The following is a 14,300-nucleotide window of genomic DNA, read 5'->3' as shown; positions in this document are numbered from 1 at the left end:
TTTTTTACGTGCACATATTCGAGTGTATGTCTTGTGAAAACCTTGCTTTCCATTCGATTGCTCTCTCCATCGTCAGATCTCTTGACGGTAACACTCGAGGTTTCACATGTACTACTTGTATCATGTGGTTTCTCGTTTCAACCGTTCTTCTCAGATACATTGCACGCTCAAATTGTTGCGAGCATCGTGGATATTTCGCTCCCACAGTGAAATAAAAGTTTGTTATATATGATAAATTTATTTGAAGATTACAAGATAATATTAAAGATCGATTGTTGGTCTGACTCCAAAGTAACATTGAATACTTTATCCTGTTGGTTATGACTATCTATAAACAATTTTTTATACTTTAGAAATAAGAATGGAGAAGAGAGGCACAATAATTTTAACGGCTTTAATCTAATTGCTATTAAAATGTTGATAATTTAAAATAATATTTTTTACATTGAAATAATATTAGTTCAGTTATTCTATCACCTTGCAACTCATAAAATAGAAGAAAATCTAAACAAAATTTTTAATTATGTAGATGAATTTTCATCCGGCGCGGGCGTGATATTAACGTTAAAAATAAATATGAGTAGCACTTTTAAATACATTTATTTATACATTGTTAAAAAAACGTGCTGTATTTTTGTTTTCTTCTATTCTACTAAATAGTTAAAAATAAAATGCGTTTTTGGTAGCTGTAACGAGTTTCTTGTTTCAGCTTCTGTGTTTTTCTCTTTATTAATAATAGAACTGTACTCGTCAGGGTTGAATTACGCGTACTGTATAAATCTGCATATATTTTGACGTTTGTTGCCACTGCTTTATTGCACGCGGTGTTTAGCTTATAACGCGTAAGTCCAATGAAACTGGTGGGGCTTCGTTAAATATGTATTGAAATTAACGACGCGGTATTAAACAAATAACGTATTACTAGCGGTAATGATGTTGAGAACATTACTCGACTAACTTGCGCGTTTTATCAATAATTATTTCGCGCCGGCATCAGCGATTGAATATGGAATCACCTTTGTGTATCTTTTAATATTCAATATAATCTATGATAATTAATATTTATAAATATATTAATATTAAACGAATGAGAATACTTCACAACATTTTTAATATATTAAGATATAAATTATATGCTTATTTTTTCGAATATGAAACTACGATGAAAACCGCTGTTTGTAAACTGCTGGATTCAAAACAGTTATTATTATTATTATTATATAATAGAGAAACTTATTTTTTATTTTCTCTCGCGCTGTTAATGCTGTTCTTTCGGTAATTACATCCTATCGATGTTTTTCTTAACGCCTACACAATACCGTGATGAAAACCTCGAGATTATAGTTAATAAATTCGTAATCCGCGGTGGATTATAAATTTATTAATATACCACGAGACGTGGTAAATCCCATTTGACGTGACGCTATGGTATCGACGTCATCGCGTTCATTGCATACCAAGTTGAATTCCATTTTATTGATTGCGTGAGCGATATCTATGTCTTTGAATCTAGAATTTTTGCAAATCCGTAAATCGTTTCGACGCATTCAATTTGGATGCATATTTCGCTAGTTCCCGTATTTATTACACCGGTATTGTGAGTTGCGCAGCTATCACTCTTTCGATATAATATGGATGGCCAGAAATGCGCGAAATGGCTTGCTGTTTCGGTATCACGTTTGAATTTCAATTTATACTCGACCGTCAGGAAGTTTCATAGTCGCGCATAAATTAATTAGCTTGTTATAATTAACTAACAGTTTATTCTGTATTTCGGTGAAAACGCATTAATAAACTCGCTAAAGGTAGCAAGTTGAAGATTAATTTAACGCGTTGAAAAAGTAATTCAATTGAAGACGCTTCTATAGATGATTTTATTGATAGCGAATTCTATTTGCGCACAACGAATTTAAATTAATTTGCGTAATAATTCTTTTATTTATCATTTTTCTCTGAAATTGTTTAATTGCAATAACATGTTTTATCTTTTCCCCTCTTCAATCGGTGTAAAAATATTTGTAATTTTTCGGACTCTTTTATGAAAAATGTGTTTTAATTCGATTATTTTGTGGCCTGTATTAAATTACTATTTTTAAATAAATGAAAAGAAATACATGGAACACGATATATATTATATTACCCCAATACGGCATTAGCACGAAAGGTAAATATGGTTTTTATGAATATTATAACGATTTTGTAATAATATTGAACAATCTCTAAATTAATAATTGTTTACTCTCTGTAAATTAATAATTGCCAGGTATACTAGAATATTTATCCCCTTTTCCATTTAGCATGAGATCGAGTTTCAGAGAGTTAAATAATGATTATCTTTTGAATTAAGACTGAGCATGAATACATTCGCATACAGGATACGTGAATGCGTTAATCTAGATGCTCACATTCAACATTTGCTGCCATTAAGTACATTCAACTTTCATCAGACTGAATCAAAACAATGTTTTACATTTCTCATTTTTTTCGCACTTCTTTTCCCTTCGCACTTTTAATATCGCAAGTGTACTCTTAATATTGATAATGTCTATACGTATTTTATAAAGAAGCGCATATTGTTGACAGAACTAAAAGTATTGTGTAAAGTTCTTGAAGAGGGAATATTAAAAACCAGAAGAGAAATCAACAACTTATTGATTTCTCGATTGCTTATAAATACTGAATGAACAGGAGTTTGTTAATGCGCCTATATATAAAAGTGCGATGTTGCCACGCGAAATAGTCACATTTGCCTATTTCAGTTACCAAGGCACGTAGCATTCTATCTCATAGTTCGCGAGTTTCGTTAAGACTATTGAACGATGAGAATTAATTAATCCGATATAACATGTTAAGTACGTGAATGCATTAAGGATTTCTAGGCCCTGTGGATCTAACACTGTAATACTATCTCCGAACCGCTCGAATTTCCCAAGATAACTATTAGACATAAGAACGTGCGCAATCGCTCGTAGAATTTTGCAATGCTTGATATTACTTCAAATATTTTATTTTAATTCGAAGCAGTCTTTTAGTTACAGTCTTGAGTGTTTTTACTCTTTTAGTAGTAATTGCTTGATTCTTCCTAAATTTTCGATGTTATTTTAACTTTTAGCTACAATCAGATATTTAGACGTTTAATTAAATAAATTAAAAACATCTAAATAATGTGTAACATTACTTAAATGTTCAACAACGTTTTACAATTCAATTTTATACATACGATATATAATCAACGTTGATTATATTTTCGTGTAATTATAATCATATTTATAATTGCGATATTTATTTATACGATAAATATTTAACAAAATTAATTAATATGAAATTAATTATTATCTAATGTAATTAGAATGATCGATGTCTTTATGTTTAATTGAATATGAGTTACGTATTATAGACTTAACGTGCCCTGAATTTACGCGTAACTTGATCCTATCTAATTAGATATATTGACATTCCGCCGAGTTGTGTCAGTCCTATATTTGTACGATCGTATAACACGCCGTATCTTGAGAAGATTGACTGCTGTAATTTCCCAAAGTTTCGTCGGTGGAAAAATATCGCTGCGGAAAAAGTTTGCGATGGCGCTCGTCTTTTCTTAAAAGCTTTCTTTATTTTTGTAATTTGTCGTGGCTCGTCCTAATCAATTTGGCGTTTCGCTTCTTTACAAATATATAGCGCTATGTTACGTCATTAAATAGATCACTGTCGTTTGGTTACTACGATTAATAAACCCTGGAGACTTTTGTCATTTTAACGTTCGGAAAATAAAAAAAAAAAAAAAAAAAATCTAAACGCGTTCGCTTTCGTTGAAGCGACGATATCGTCTGATCATCAATAATTTAAATTCTTAAGAAGTTCCGAGACTTTTCCGGTATGACCTGTCATTATCGATTTACTGAAGGATGGCGTGCTCACCTGTCAGCTCGCGTGTCAGTGTGCTGCACCTGCGGTTGCATCTGTATTTGTAATTCTTGCGCTCGATCCGATTTCGCTTCCATCCGATGATCATCCTTATCTTCTTTCTCGTTTGCCGTTCTCTCGTTTTTCACATCACAATTCTCTACCGCAATGTTCCTACGTTCCACCTGCGCAAGAAAATCCGAGGGAACATTGGCAGAATTACATCCCATTTAATTTCCTGACACGAGTACAGAATGTTAAGAAAATTAACTGAATTCGTGCTGATTTCTAATTTTAGATTTCTAATTTTAGACTTCTATTAAGATAATCACGATGTAATAAGTTTTATTCGAATACTTGTGCTTATATGTGCATACAGTCACGAAACTATTTAATTGTCTGCACACGGGATATTGAGAGTTTACTTTATGTTACAAATTCACCAAATAATTATAATTCCTTAAGGAAAATTGGATTGAAAGTGAAAATACCTTGCGAGTGATACATTTTCATCAAAAGTGAACAGTCAAATTGAACAATTCGCTGTTATTAATAAAATTGTAAGACATATTTAAATCACAACAAAGATTCTACTTAATCACATTTTTATCTATTTCTACTTAAATCTGAAAATGTGTGTGGAAGATAGTAAAATCGTAGCGGAATAATATTAAATAAATAAGATAATTTTATATATAATCACAAAACTAATTCTGGACGCATAAGATATTGGACGTTTATTCTACGCTACAACAAATTAAAAGCATATTTTTAATGGAAATGTATCACTGACAAGTTTTTCACTTTTAATCGAGTTTTTTCTAGAAAAAAAATTATAATATTAATTTGATAAATTTGTTGCACAAAATAAACTTTCATATGACCGGATAATTACTTTCGTGACTGTATATGTTTTCTACTTTAGAACAATAAAAATTTCTTGCGTAGATGACCGGTTCGTTTTTTTTTGTTTTTTTTTTATAAATCTGCATTTTTTTTCTGAAAAGTTACAAAGCTGATAACCACGCAAGAAATCTTGACCATTTTTTCATTATACCCTTTTTTCCGATAACTTTTAAATATATTTAAATGAAACAAATTTATATCATTTTTTCAACAATGAAAATGCTAAAAGATTAACAGAAGGGAAAGCATAAATGCGAAATAGTCGTTAAACGTTTTTTTAATAATAAACTTCCAATTTATGAGCTACATTCAATTACTAAATTATTTAAATTCGACTTTCACGTATATTTCTCATCTTATCTTGATATCTCTCAGGTTTCTATTTTATCTCATTTTTTTTTTACTTTTTCCTTTAATGAATCCTACGATATTGTCACTGACGATAACACCGCCGTAGTTCGAAGTAAGCAAATCACAATCGTAATTTGCAATTTCCTCATTATTTCGTTCGCACTCATTCGCCAGCAGAATTAATTACAATACTTACCGTGTTGGGATACAACTCCTTTTGTTGCTCCTCAAAGTCGGACTGAATCACGGTGGCTTCCGGTGTGACATTGCTGCCGTTTTCCGCCATCGCTTCGTCCTTTCTCGTTTTAACGCGGCCACAGCAGAGGCCTAGCAGGCAATACACGATCACGCACACAACTCTCTTGATTTCGTTCACATGCACCACCCACACGCGCTACGGCTTTGACCGAAATCTTACTGTTCGTGCTTCGCTCAGATGGCGTGATATCGCATTTTTATCAGAATTACCTTTTGCCGCTTTCACGGAGTATGGTTTCGCACTGGTTCATTTTGTTCGTTTTGAATTTCCTTCATGGAATTCGTTAAATCTGACAGAATACCTGGCGATCTTCACGTAGCAGGAAATAGGAATATCCTGGGCACACTCGAGTCGATGAAAGGGCACGTGTCAAGGTCCTCGTTAGAATTGAGCGATACACACGCGTTCTATTATTCCGTTATTCTGCAAATTTTGTTAAAGAGAAAATATTGGATTGGATTGATAATAAGTAAAAGATATTTTCTTTCTAAGAATCTATGCTGTTTTCTCTTTTATTTAGATGTGCGAATTCATGAATTATTTTAAATGTAATAAATATTTCGAAAGAGTAAAGAAAGAAAAAAATACTAAAATCTCTTGAAATGTATTTTCGTTGATCAATTTGTTTGTCAATATATTAATTAATTTGATCTAAACATAGCAGCTTTTTTTATTTTTACTTAAAAATTCGTCGTTTCGAGCGAAAACTGTCGCGTGTGACTGAACTTATATATGATATATTTTTGTCCAATGAATTATATTTATTGTATAGGGTCACGGAGAGGGAAGAAATTAATTGGAAGCGAGTTAAAATGTTATTTAACAAGTTAGTATTGTTTTATAAATTTTGTAGGTTGACCACGATATTTTTTTATATCATTTTTTAGCCATATTTTGTGTACATATGAGAAGCTTATACATTCCTTAATTAATATAACATTTTTATACATTTTTATACATTTAATACATTAATATAACATTTTTATTTTTTCCTCATAGCTTTTCCGATGATTTTTTAATATATTTAAGTGAAAAGAATTTATATAATTTTTTTTAACGATGAAAATGGTAAAATTTACGCTTATTTTTTCAAGATGAGTTAATTTTGATATTTCATAAAAGTTAAAAAATTAACTACTAGCTGTACCGTACGCCGCAAGAAATGTAATATGAATCAATAGTACTCGAAACTCGGTTTAAGGAAGTTGAGCGAAGAAATTTCTCGACTTTTAGTCATGGTTAATAGGAACTTTCTTTTCTTGATCGAACAGTGGATAATGAGACTCCTCCACAATTCTTTGCGCTCAGTAATTCTCTTTGTATAGACATTAGGAGGTGTGATGAAGGAAAAAAATTTAATATTCATCCATCCCCACTATGTGGTGTTTTTACAATAATTTACAAGATTGTTTTTACTAATCGTAAAGTTTTTTCAAATCGAACGATTGATGTGATTTTTCGTAACTAAATGTTTGAAAATATAATTTCTTTTTAACTTAACTTTCTCTCTCTTTCTCTCTTTACGTATAATCATTTTTTTTAGTTTTATATGGGTTTAATTTCTACTTAAGAAATTTCTAGACTTTATTTTTAACTTATAATACTTATTATACAAATAAAAATTTATTTATTTTGATACTTGAAAAAACTCAAATATAATAATGTATTATTGTCAAAAACATTAAAAGTCATTTAATTAATTAAGGTAAGTAATGTGTTAAATCTGAAAGCAATTCCGAATGAATCATCCCGCTATTCGACGTATTGATTACAGATCGTGCAATATCTGACATCGACATTGAATTTCGTGTTCAGGCCGAGAAAATCCATTACCATGTAGTAGTTGAAGATGTCTGCTGATGATAATGAAACCACGAACTTCATAGTGAAGTTTTTAACGAATTGAACTGCATGGTAGTTACTTAGATAAAAGTTCTAAATTTATCTGACTATCCCTTGAGAATTATCGCTGTAATCTGTATATTGATAGCAATTGAAGACACATGTTGTGGTTAATAGGATCGATAATAACGTAAGATAACGATATATTAGGATTTTGAATAGCCAAAAGAAATTAAAAAACGGAATGATTACAATATCGCATAATTTGAATGATATTAAACAATGATATTACGTAATATTAAAATAATATCCAGTTAATATGGTACATAGCAGAAATTTTGCATGTAAAGTGCATGCAAATGTATAAAGATATTAAAATATTTTTATTTATAGTGAAATAATAGTAGTCGAAGCTAGAAAAGGATTATTTTAAATTTTTACAAGAAAGACTTTTATAAGATTTAAGAACATAACAGTTTGAAAAATTATATAATATTGAATAAATAATTCGCACAAGAGAGGTGGCACAAGAAAATTTGCATTGTCGGTTATGTGAGTCGTTTTGAAGCTAAATGTAGCACCCGTGGAAAATGTATTAGAAAACTGGTTCCAACATTCAACGTGAAATTATTCAGACTGTTTCAGAAAAGCAGAATTAATTTCAACCTACTCTAATTTGCAAAAGTAAAGTATAGAAATTATACAGCATGTAAAATAAATATAGTACAAATTGCAGCAAGTTGTGTAACTATGCATAATGAGAAGTCATTTTCATCTAATTCATTTCTGTTCATTTACTCTTTACTCGTTCATTTTAATGGAATCGATATTTCGATAGGAAAAATGCGCTGATAAAACTAAATATTTTTTATTTTTGTCTTGCGGCTTTTTATGTACTTTTATCTGCTGGTTTTATCTTACGTTCTTTTTTTCTACTTTCATACAGTTTTTCAGCAAAAGCGTTCTCCCCCTTTTCATTCCATTGTGCGTTCTGCATAAATTTTCTTGTATGATTTATATCGGTATCCCCAAGAAGTCGAGAGGAAAATTTCCGCTGTCGGCCGAAGTCTATGAAAATCATGTGGAATAATTTGGCGGCTATATACGATGAGTTTCAGAAGGCGTGAAATTGTGCTTTTGTACGTTAAAAAGTTCTTCTGATCCGGATATATGTATTTCGCGCGTGCAGTATTTCGTATCTATCTGAATAAAACTTCGATAATCAGATTTCAACATTGATCGTTTTGGGAATTTTTTTAAACTTATATTAGACTATTGAAGATTGAGATTGCATTGAGATTGCCTATTGGAGATTGGATTTTGGATAATCAGAATAAAGAAAATAAAAGAGCAAAGATTAAGATTATAGATTGGAATTAGAGCTCATTGTCAGTCTATTGTTTCAATCATCAGTCGCAATGTTAACCAACTTGGCGATTTTTTTAGTCATATAATAATATATAATAATAAAGACATTTGTGATTACCTAAAAAGCAAAAAAGATTAATTTATGTTTTGTTAACGAAATATAATCATTCACAAGACAATGTTATTGTTAAGATTTTTTCTGGTGTATGTTCTATTCTTTCTTTTTAAAAAATAAGGATTTGCCGATGTACGATTTTATGCGTTTTTTTTTCAATTATTAAGCAATTATTAAGAGTAAAAGAGCAGCATGATTAAACTTCTTTTTCTTATGTTTACACACATGTATTATTCTATGCCACAGTTCTTAAATTAAATTGATCATATAATATCAATTGCAATGCATGATGTTAGTGTGATTAGACAATCTTCATCCTTTAATTAATTATAATCTCAATCTCCAATACGCAGTCTAATACGGCTTTACGTTTATAACGTTTAATTGCGAATTTGCAAAGAAATAAAAAGAAAGTATGTGCGAAACAATGCACCTTTTATGAGGATACCAGCGTACGATCACGTTGGTCAAAGTTTATGAAAATTACGTTGCTTATCAAGAGATTACAGGTTACGCAGGTTAAACACAAAGTTTGCTCAATTAAAATTGCGCAATTTTGCGAACTCCGGTTTATGAGGATGAAACGTTATAGCTTTTGTAATAGCAAAAAGTTCTGGCTGATTTTATTTAGATATTCAGGTACTGCGAAATATTGCGAAATATATCCGGATCAGAATGACGTTCCTAACGAAAGGGGATTTTCTAAAGTCCAAGGACACTATTTCGCACCTGTTGAAACTCATTGTAGTGTATTGTACTAGGCGTCAAATTATTCCCCAAGGTTTTCGCAGACTCTAACAAGACGCGTAAATTTTCCTTATAAACTTCTCGCAGATATCGATCGGGTTTCTCGAATTGTTTTTTTAGTAATATTTGTTCTTTGGAGTGCATCTCGAGGGAATGATACGGAAAGAACGGTTTTGCTGAGGTATTTAAAAATTTAATTAGATACAGATTTGAAAATAATTTTGTGTGCCGAAATAATTATGTAGGACGCTCAAACGTGATGAGCAAAGTTGTAAAAAGTTTTGACATCCTAGCGGTCGATTCGGTCGTCCTCAAATCGTACTCAATTACTTTGCGTGACTCAACAAAATTACTTTCAAATCTGAATCCAGTCTAAATTTTTGGACATTTCAATAATCGTTCTCTCCATGTAGGCATTCTATAAATGATACTAGAAAGAATAGAACTTTCATTCACGTGATAAATGTTTCGACGTCATGTTTTCATACTGTATTACCGTGCTCTTAGAAATAGGGCAATATCTGAGGGAAACGCGACAGAAAGTGTACTCGATACACACGAAGAAGGTAGAATGATCTAACGATATCAAAGTGGCGATCGATCGAAACGGTAATAACTCATTCGTTTGAAATTGAATAAATAAAAGGGAGGTCGAAGGGTGTCCGCGAGAGAGCTCGTTAGGGGCTCTTTCTTATTCAAGCTCTTTCTTACTCTTTAATTCCGCGTTGTCTATAGGGAATGTACCGACTTTAATTGCCAGTTTATTTATTAGCGACAGTTGTCGAGTTTTTGACGCATATGTGAATATCGTAGTCGCGTAGATTTCGCAAATAATGTTACGGCTGCGCCGGCGTTCGAGAGTTTCGAACTCGTTTAAATAACTTTTCCATTGTCGTCCAACACACCAGCGTGCGATGGGAGCGCGGAAATATTTTTACTTGATTATGGGCAGCTCGCGCGCGGAGACGTGGCTGCCACTCAATATGATTGGAGCTTTGCAGCAACTTCTGGAAACAATTGTGTGAATTGATTATGTACGATATTTACGGCTGAGCTGATGAAATGATGAATCGAAAAAAGACGACAATAGCGTCTTCGTAACATAAAATCGCGGAAAGAAGACGACAATTTCTTTCGGGATAAAAGCGATACAGAGGCTTTTTTGGAAAATAGGAAGGGCTATGCGAAGCGTCTCGTGCAATCTCTTTCAAATGTTAGGATTGTGCGGTATTTCGGGTTAAGCTTTGGGATTGTGTTTCTAGAGCGACAAATAAGGTAAATGTCTCAATAACTGGAATAACGATGCAGAGCCAAGATTGTAAAATTTTTGTAAGAATTTACGATATAAAATATAAAACGATCTGATATAATTAATTGAAATATGAAAATTTAAAATGTTATTATTAATATACAAAAATACGAAAAATTTTTAAATTATTTTGAAAATCATAAAAACTCGTAAAAGTATCTAAATGAACCAATATCCGAAAAATTTAAGACTCGCTTGTCTTTAATGATCTAAACGTTTGTTTTAAATAGTTGCTTTTAATTTTTTTAATAAAATATATGCAAAAGATATTATTTTGACAAATATATTTCTTAAAAATGTCAAAATACAAACTCTAACTTAATTATGTAACGAATTTAATTTGTTTAACATTAATTTTTATATTATTTAAAATAATCTATCCGATAAGTGTCTTTAAAAATTACAATTATTTAAAGATTACAATTTTAATATTACAAAAAAATGTTTAAAATAATTAATAATAAGTTTTTATAATTGGGTCATTTACTTTAATCGATATATAATTTGCATGAGCTGGGAGTAAATTTGTATAATTCGCGCAAAATTATTATTAGATACTAAGATTCGCCTTGACCGAAGGTCCTTCTTTCGCTTATGTTTTAGGAATGTGTTTTAATATGATGGTCAAATTTATTAGACATTCTCTGAAAGGACGTTAATTAAGGTTTGGTTAATGAGAAATGTCCTCGTGCTTTCATGAAAAAGGTCAACTCTCGAAATCTCGGGAGAAAGTTTTACTGCTCATTCACGTTCGCCGCGAAACTCCATACATTACATCATTTTGACTACGTAATTGGACTCTACTGCGAAATCCATCTTCGTCGTACTGCCCTGGAAACATTATGGAACGCCATTGACTTCGAAATAGCTGTAGTAAAAATAACGCAGAGTTTATTCGAGAACTGTGCTCCATGAACAGTCGCGTGCTGTACTTTTGGAAAAGACAAAAACGCTCTCAATTGCCGACACTGAAAAGCATTAGAATTTGATTACTCCGACCGATCGGAATTTATAAACAAAGACTATTTAGATCGAAAATGTGCTTACGAGACTTTATTTGAATAAACTTACTAAAATTATGAGATGTAAATTTCTAACGCTTGTTTTTTGTGTGCAAACTTTGTTTGTTGTGACTGCTCGATTCGATTGATTCGATATTTATTGTGAATCGATTTACAAATTTGGAATACTATTTGGGTTACGAAAACTGTATCTTTAGAAAATTGAGATTATTTGGCTAAACGGAGCTTACGAAAACTATAAGATGTTGTAAGTTTCTAAGTTTGCTCTTTATGAGCGAACGTTGTTTGTTTCGCGTAACTGCTCGTTTCGATCGATTCGATATTAATTGTGTTATGAAATGTCGTCGTATAAGGATTAAGATAAACATCATGTGTGCTATGACGACATACAATGACCTAGATAATTCGACACGATACGTGGTCTTGGAAAGTATTTTTTTAAGTTTCCGAGAAGTTTACTAATGTCACAAGGGTATTATGAGATGGTTGCCGGGAATGATGATTTACGATCGTAATAACGCACGTGAAAGAAAACGAGCCGAGATTACGCCAAGTGCATTGTTAAATTCGCCACGTTGATCAAGCTCAAAAGATTAAGCTTATTCCTGTTCCGTTTATAGATCGAATTTACACGGAAATTGTGTTTTTCCGCGCGCGCGCGTGGAATGAGGTAATTTTTATCTTACCGCCGTGAATATTCGGTAAGATTTCAATATTCTATTTCGTTTATTTGGACTGTCGGTTGTATAATGCATCAAGCAACGTGGTTTGTAAAATCATCGCGTGTAAAGAGCTGAAATTTGCTTAATATCTAGTGTATTAAGAATTTAATATTATCTCGTTAACTTTTTAATTACAATTGTGTAAATTTTCATAATTTTAATTTTTATACTGCGCAGTAAAAAATAAGGTGTACGCTATTTTATTTTAATTTGAACGTGTCAAATATAAAAGAGAAAAATTCCTAGAAGTGCACATACGTATTTACACTGCAAGTGTAAATACCGTTACACGACTAGAGGATAATTACAGAAACAGAAAAACTGAAGCGGAAAACATTTTGATTTACGTGATTTACATGATTTAAAATCAATTCTTGTTAAAAAAATTTTTTTTTACATATTCGAATGTTAATTTAACACTCAACAATATTTTGAGATATTAAATGGATATTCAATCTTTCTTAATATTAAAATAATGGGTTGTCATCATCAAAATTCGTGTTACTGCTGTTATATTATCATTATAATTTATCGGATCACAAAAAATCATCAAATAATATTGATTATTAAATAATCTATTAGGTGTATGCAAAGGTTTTAGTATTTTCTTCAAATTTTTATTTGTTATCACATTGACTATAAATTAATCTGAAACATATTTTCCCTCATTTTCTATAACTTTTTGCCACCTTTCGAGCAATTGTCGGATTCCTTTGTGAAAGAAAGACATCAATTGTAATAAATTCATCGAGTCATTTTCGTATTTCTGTCTCGAAAGCGCTGTCCTGCTAAGAAATTGATGATAATCCAAAAGCGTCAAGTTAGTGATAGAGTACGCCACGTGCGAAAAAATTTCCGAGCTTAAGTTAATGATAGTTGAATGATCTGAGCGACATGACATGAGGCCTAGCGTTGTCATGCAGTAATGTGACTTCCTTGCCCAGTGAATGGTCTTTTCTCCTCAATTTTGTCGACCACTCAATTGACGAATGTAGCGTTCAACATGAATGTTTCACCCGGCTGAAGGAGCTCGTAATAAATTACTTTCCGCATCCCGCCAAATACGCAAAAGGACCTTTTTACTGCGAATGACTGATGTAGTAAGCTGTCCGGAGTCCACCCACGAATGTCTACATTCAAGATTATCATACATAATCCATTTTTCATTGCCAGTAATAAGTAACAAAAAAATCTTTTTTTGCGATGCCTGGAAAGCAATGAAACGCACGTGCTTAACCGGCGGATAATGTTGTTTCGCGACAATTCATACGGCATCCATTTTCCGAGCTTTTGAATTTTTCCCGTTTCACGCAGTCGCCTTGAAACTGTTGCTTGATCCGTGGAACTCCGAACTGTTCTGTTTGTGTTTGAGATGGGTTTTCATTCAACAACGTTTTCAAATTGTCGACCTCCAAACTTTCGTGGTGTGCCAGAGCGTGGACGATCATTCATTGTCAAAATCACCGTCTTTAAAGCGACGAAACTAATATTTGCGCCAATATTGAGGGACAACATTTTCCCCAAGAACAGAGCAAATGGATTCACGTACTTTAACAGCTTTATTTTTTCCTTGCTGCAATTCATATTGAATATAAAGTTTTTTCGTCGCTTGTATCAACTGTTATTTTTAACGTTATATGCACCATCGAATCATAACGAATGTTTTAGAAAGCTCAGTACCAATCTTGCAAAAATACAAAACGGCAGGAAAATAATTCAATTAAAAATAATTACATTAGAGGACTGAAAAAAAAGG

At 31.9% G+C, this 14,300-nt stretch overlaps 2 protein-coding genes across 6 annotated transcripts in view; one reads left to right on the top strand and one right to left on the bottom strand.

Moving 5' to 3' along the window:
- The window catches only part of LOC105201980 (arrestin homolog), a 199,214-nt gene that overhangs the window by 43,174 nt on the left and 141,740 nt on the right, over positions 1-14,300 (bottom strand). For all 5 annotated transcript variants that reach the window (XM_026132365.2, XM_011170302.3, XM_011170304.3 and 2 more), the window contains 2 exons: positions 5,357-5,842; positions 3,919-4,088 (listed from right to left, as the gene is read on the bottom strand). In XM_026132365.2, coding sequence (XP_025988150.1) covers positions 3,919-4,088; positions 5,357-5,446 — 260 coding nt within the window. In that variant the 5' untranslated portion in view covers positions 5,447-5,842. The remainder of the gene's footprint in view (positions 1-3,918; positions 4,089-5,356; positions 5,843-14,300) is intronic.
- Positions 1-14,300, top strand: part of LOC105201982 (14 kDa phosphohistidine phosphatase) — an 83,113-nt gene that overhangs the window by 45,520 nt on the left and 23,293 nt on the right. The window lies entirely within an intron of this gene.

This window comes from Solenopsis invicta, chromosome 1 (genome assembly GCF_016802725.1).
Source record: "Solenopsis invicta isolate M01_SB chromosome 1, UNIL_Sinv_3.0, whole genome shotgun sequence".
Classification (NCBI taxonomy): Eukaryota; Metazoa; Arthropoda; class Insecta; order Hymenoptera; family Formicidae; genus Solenopsis; species Solenopsis invicta.
Note: the sequence above shows the minus strand (reverse complement) of the source record. Positions and strands in the feature narration are given on the sequence as shown.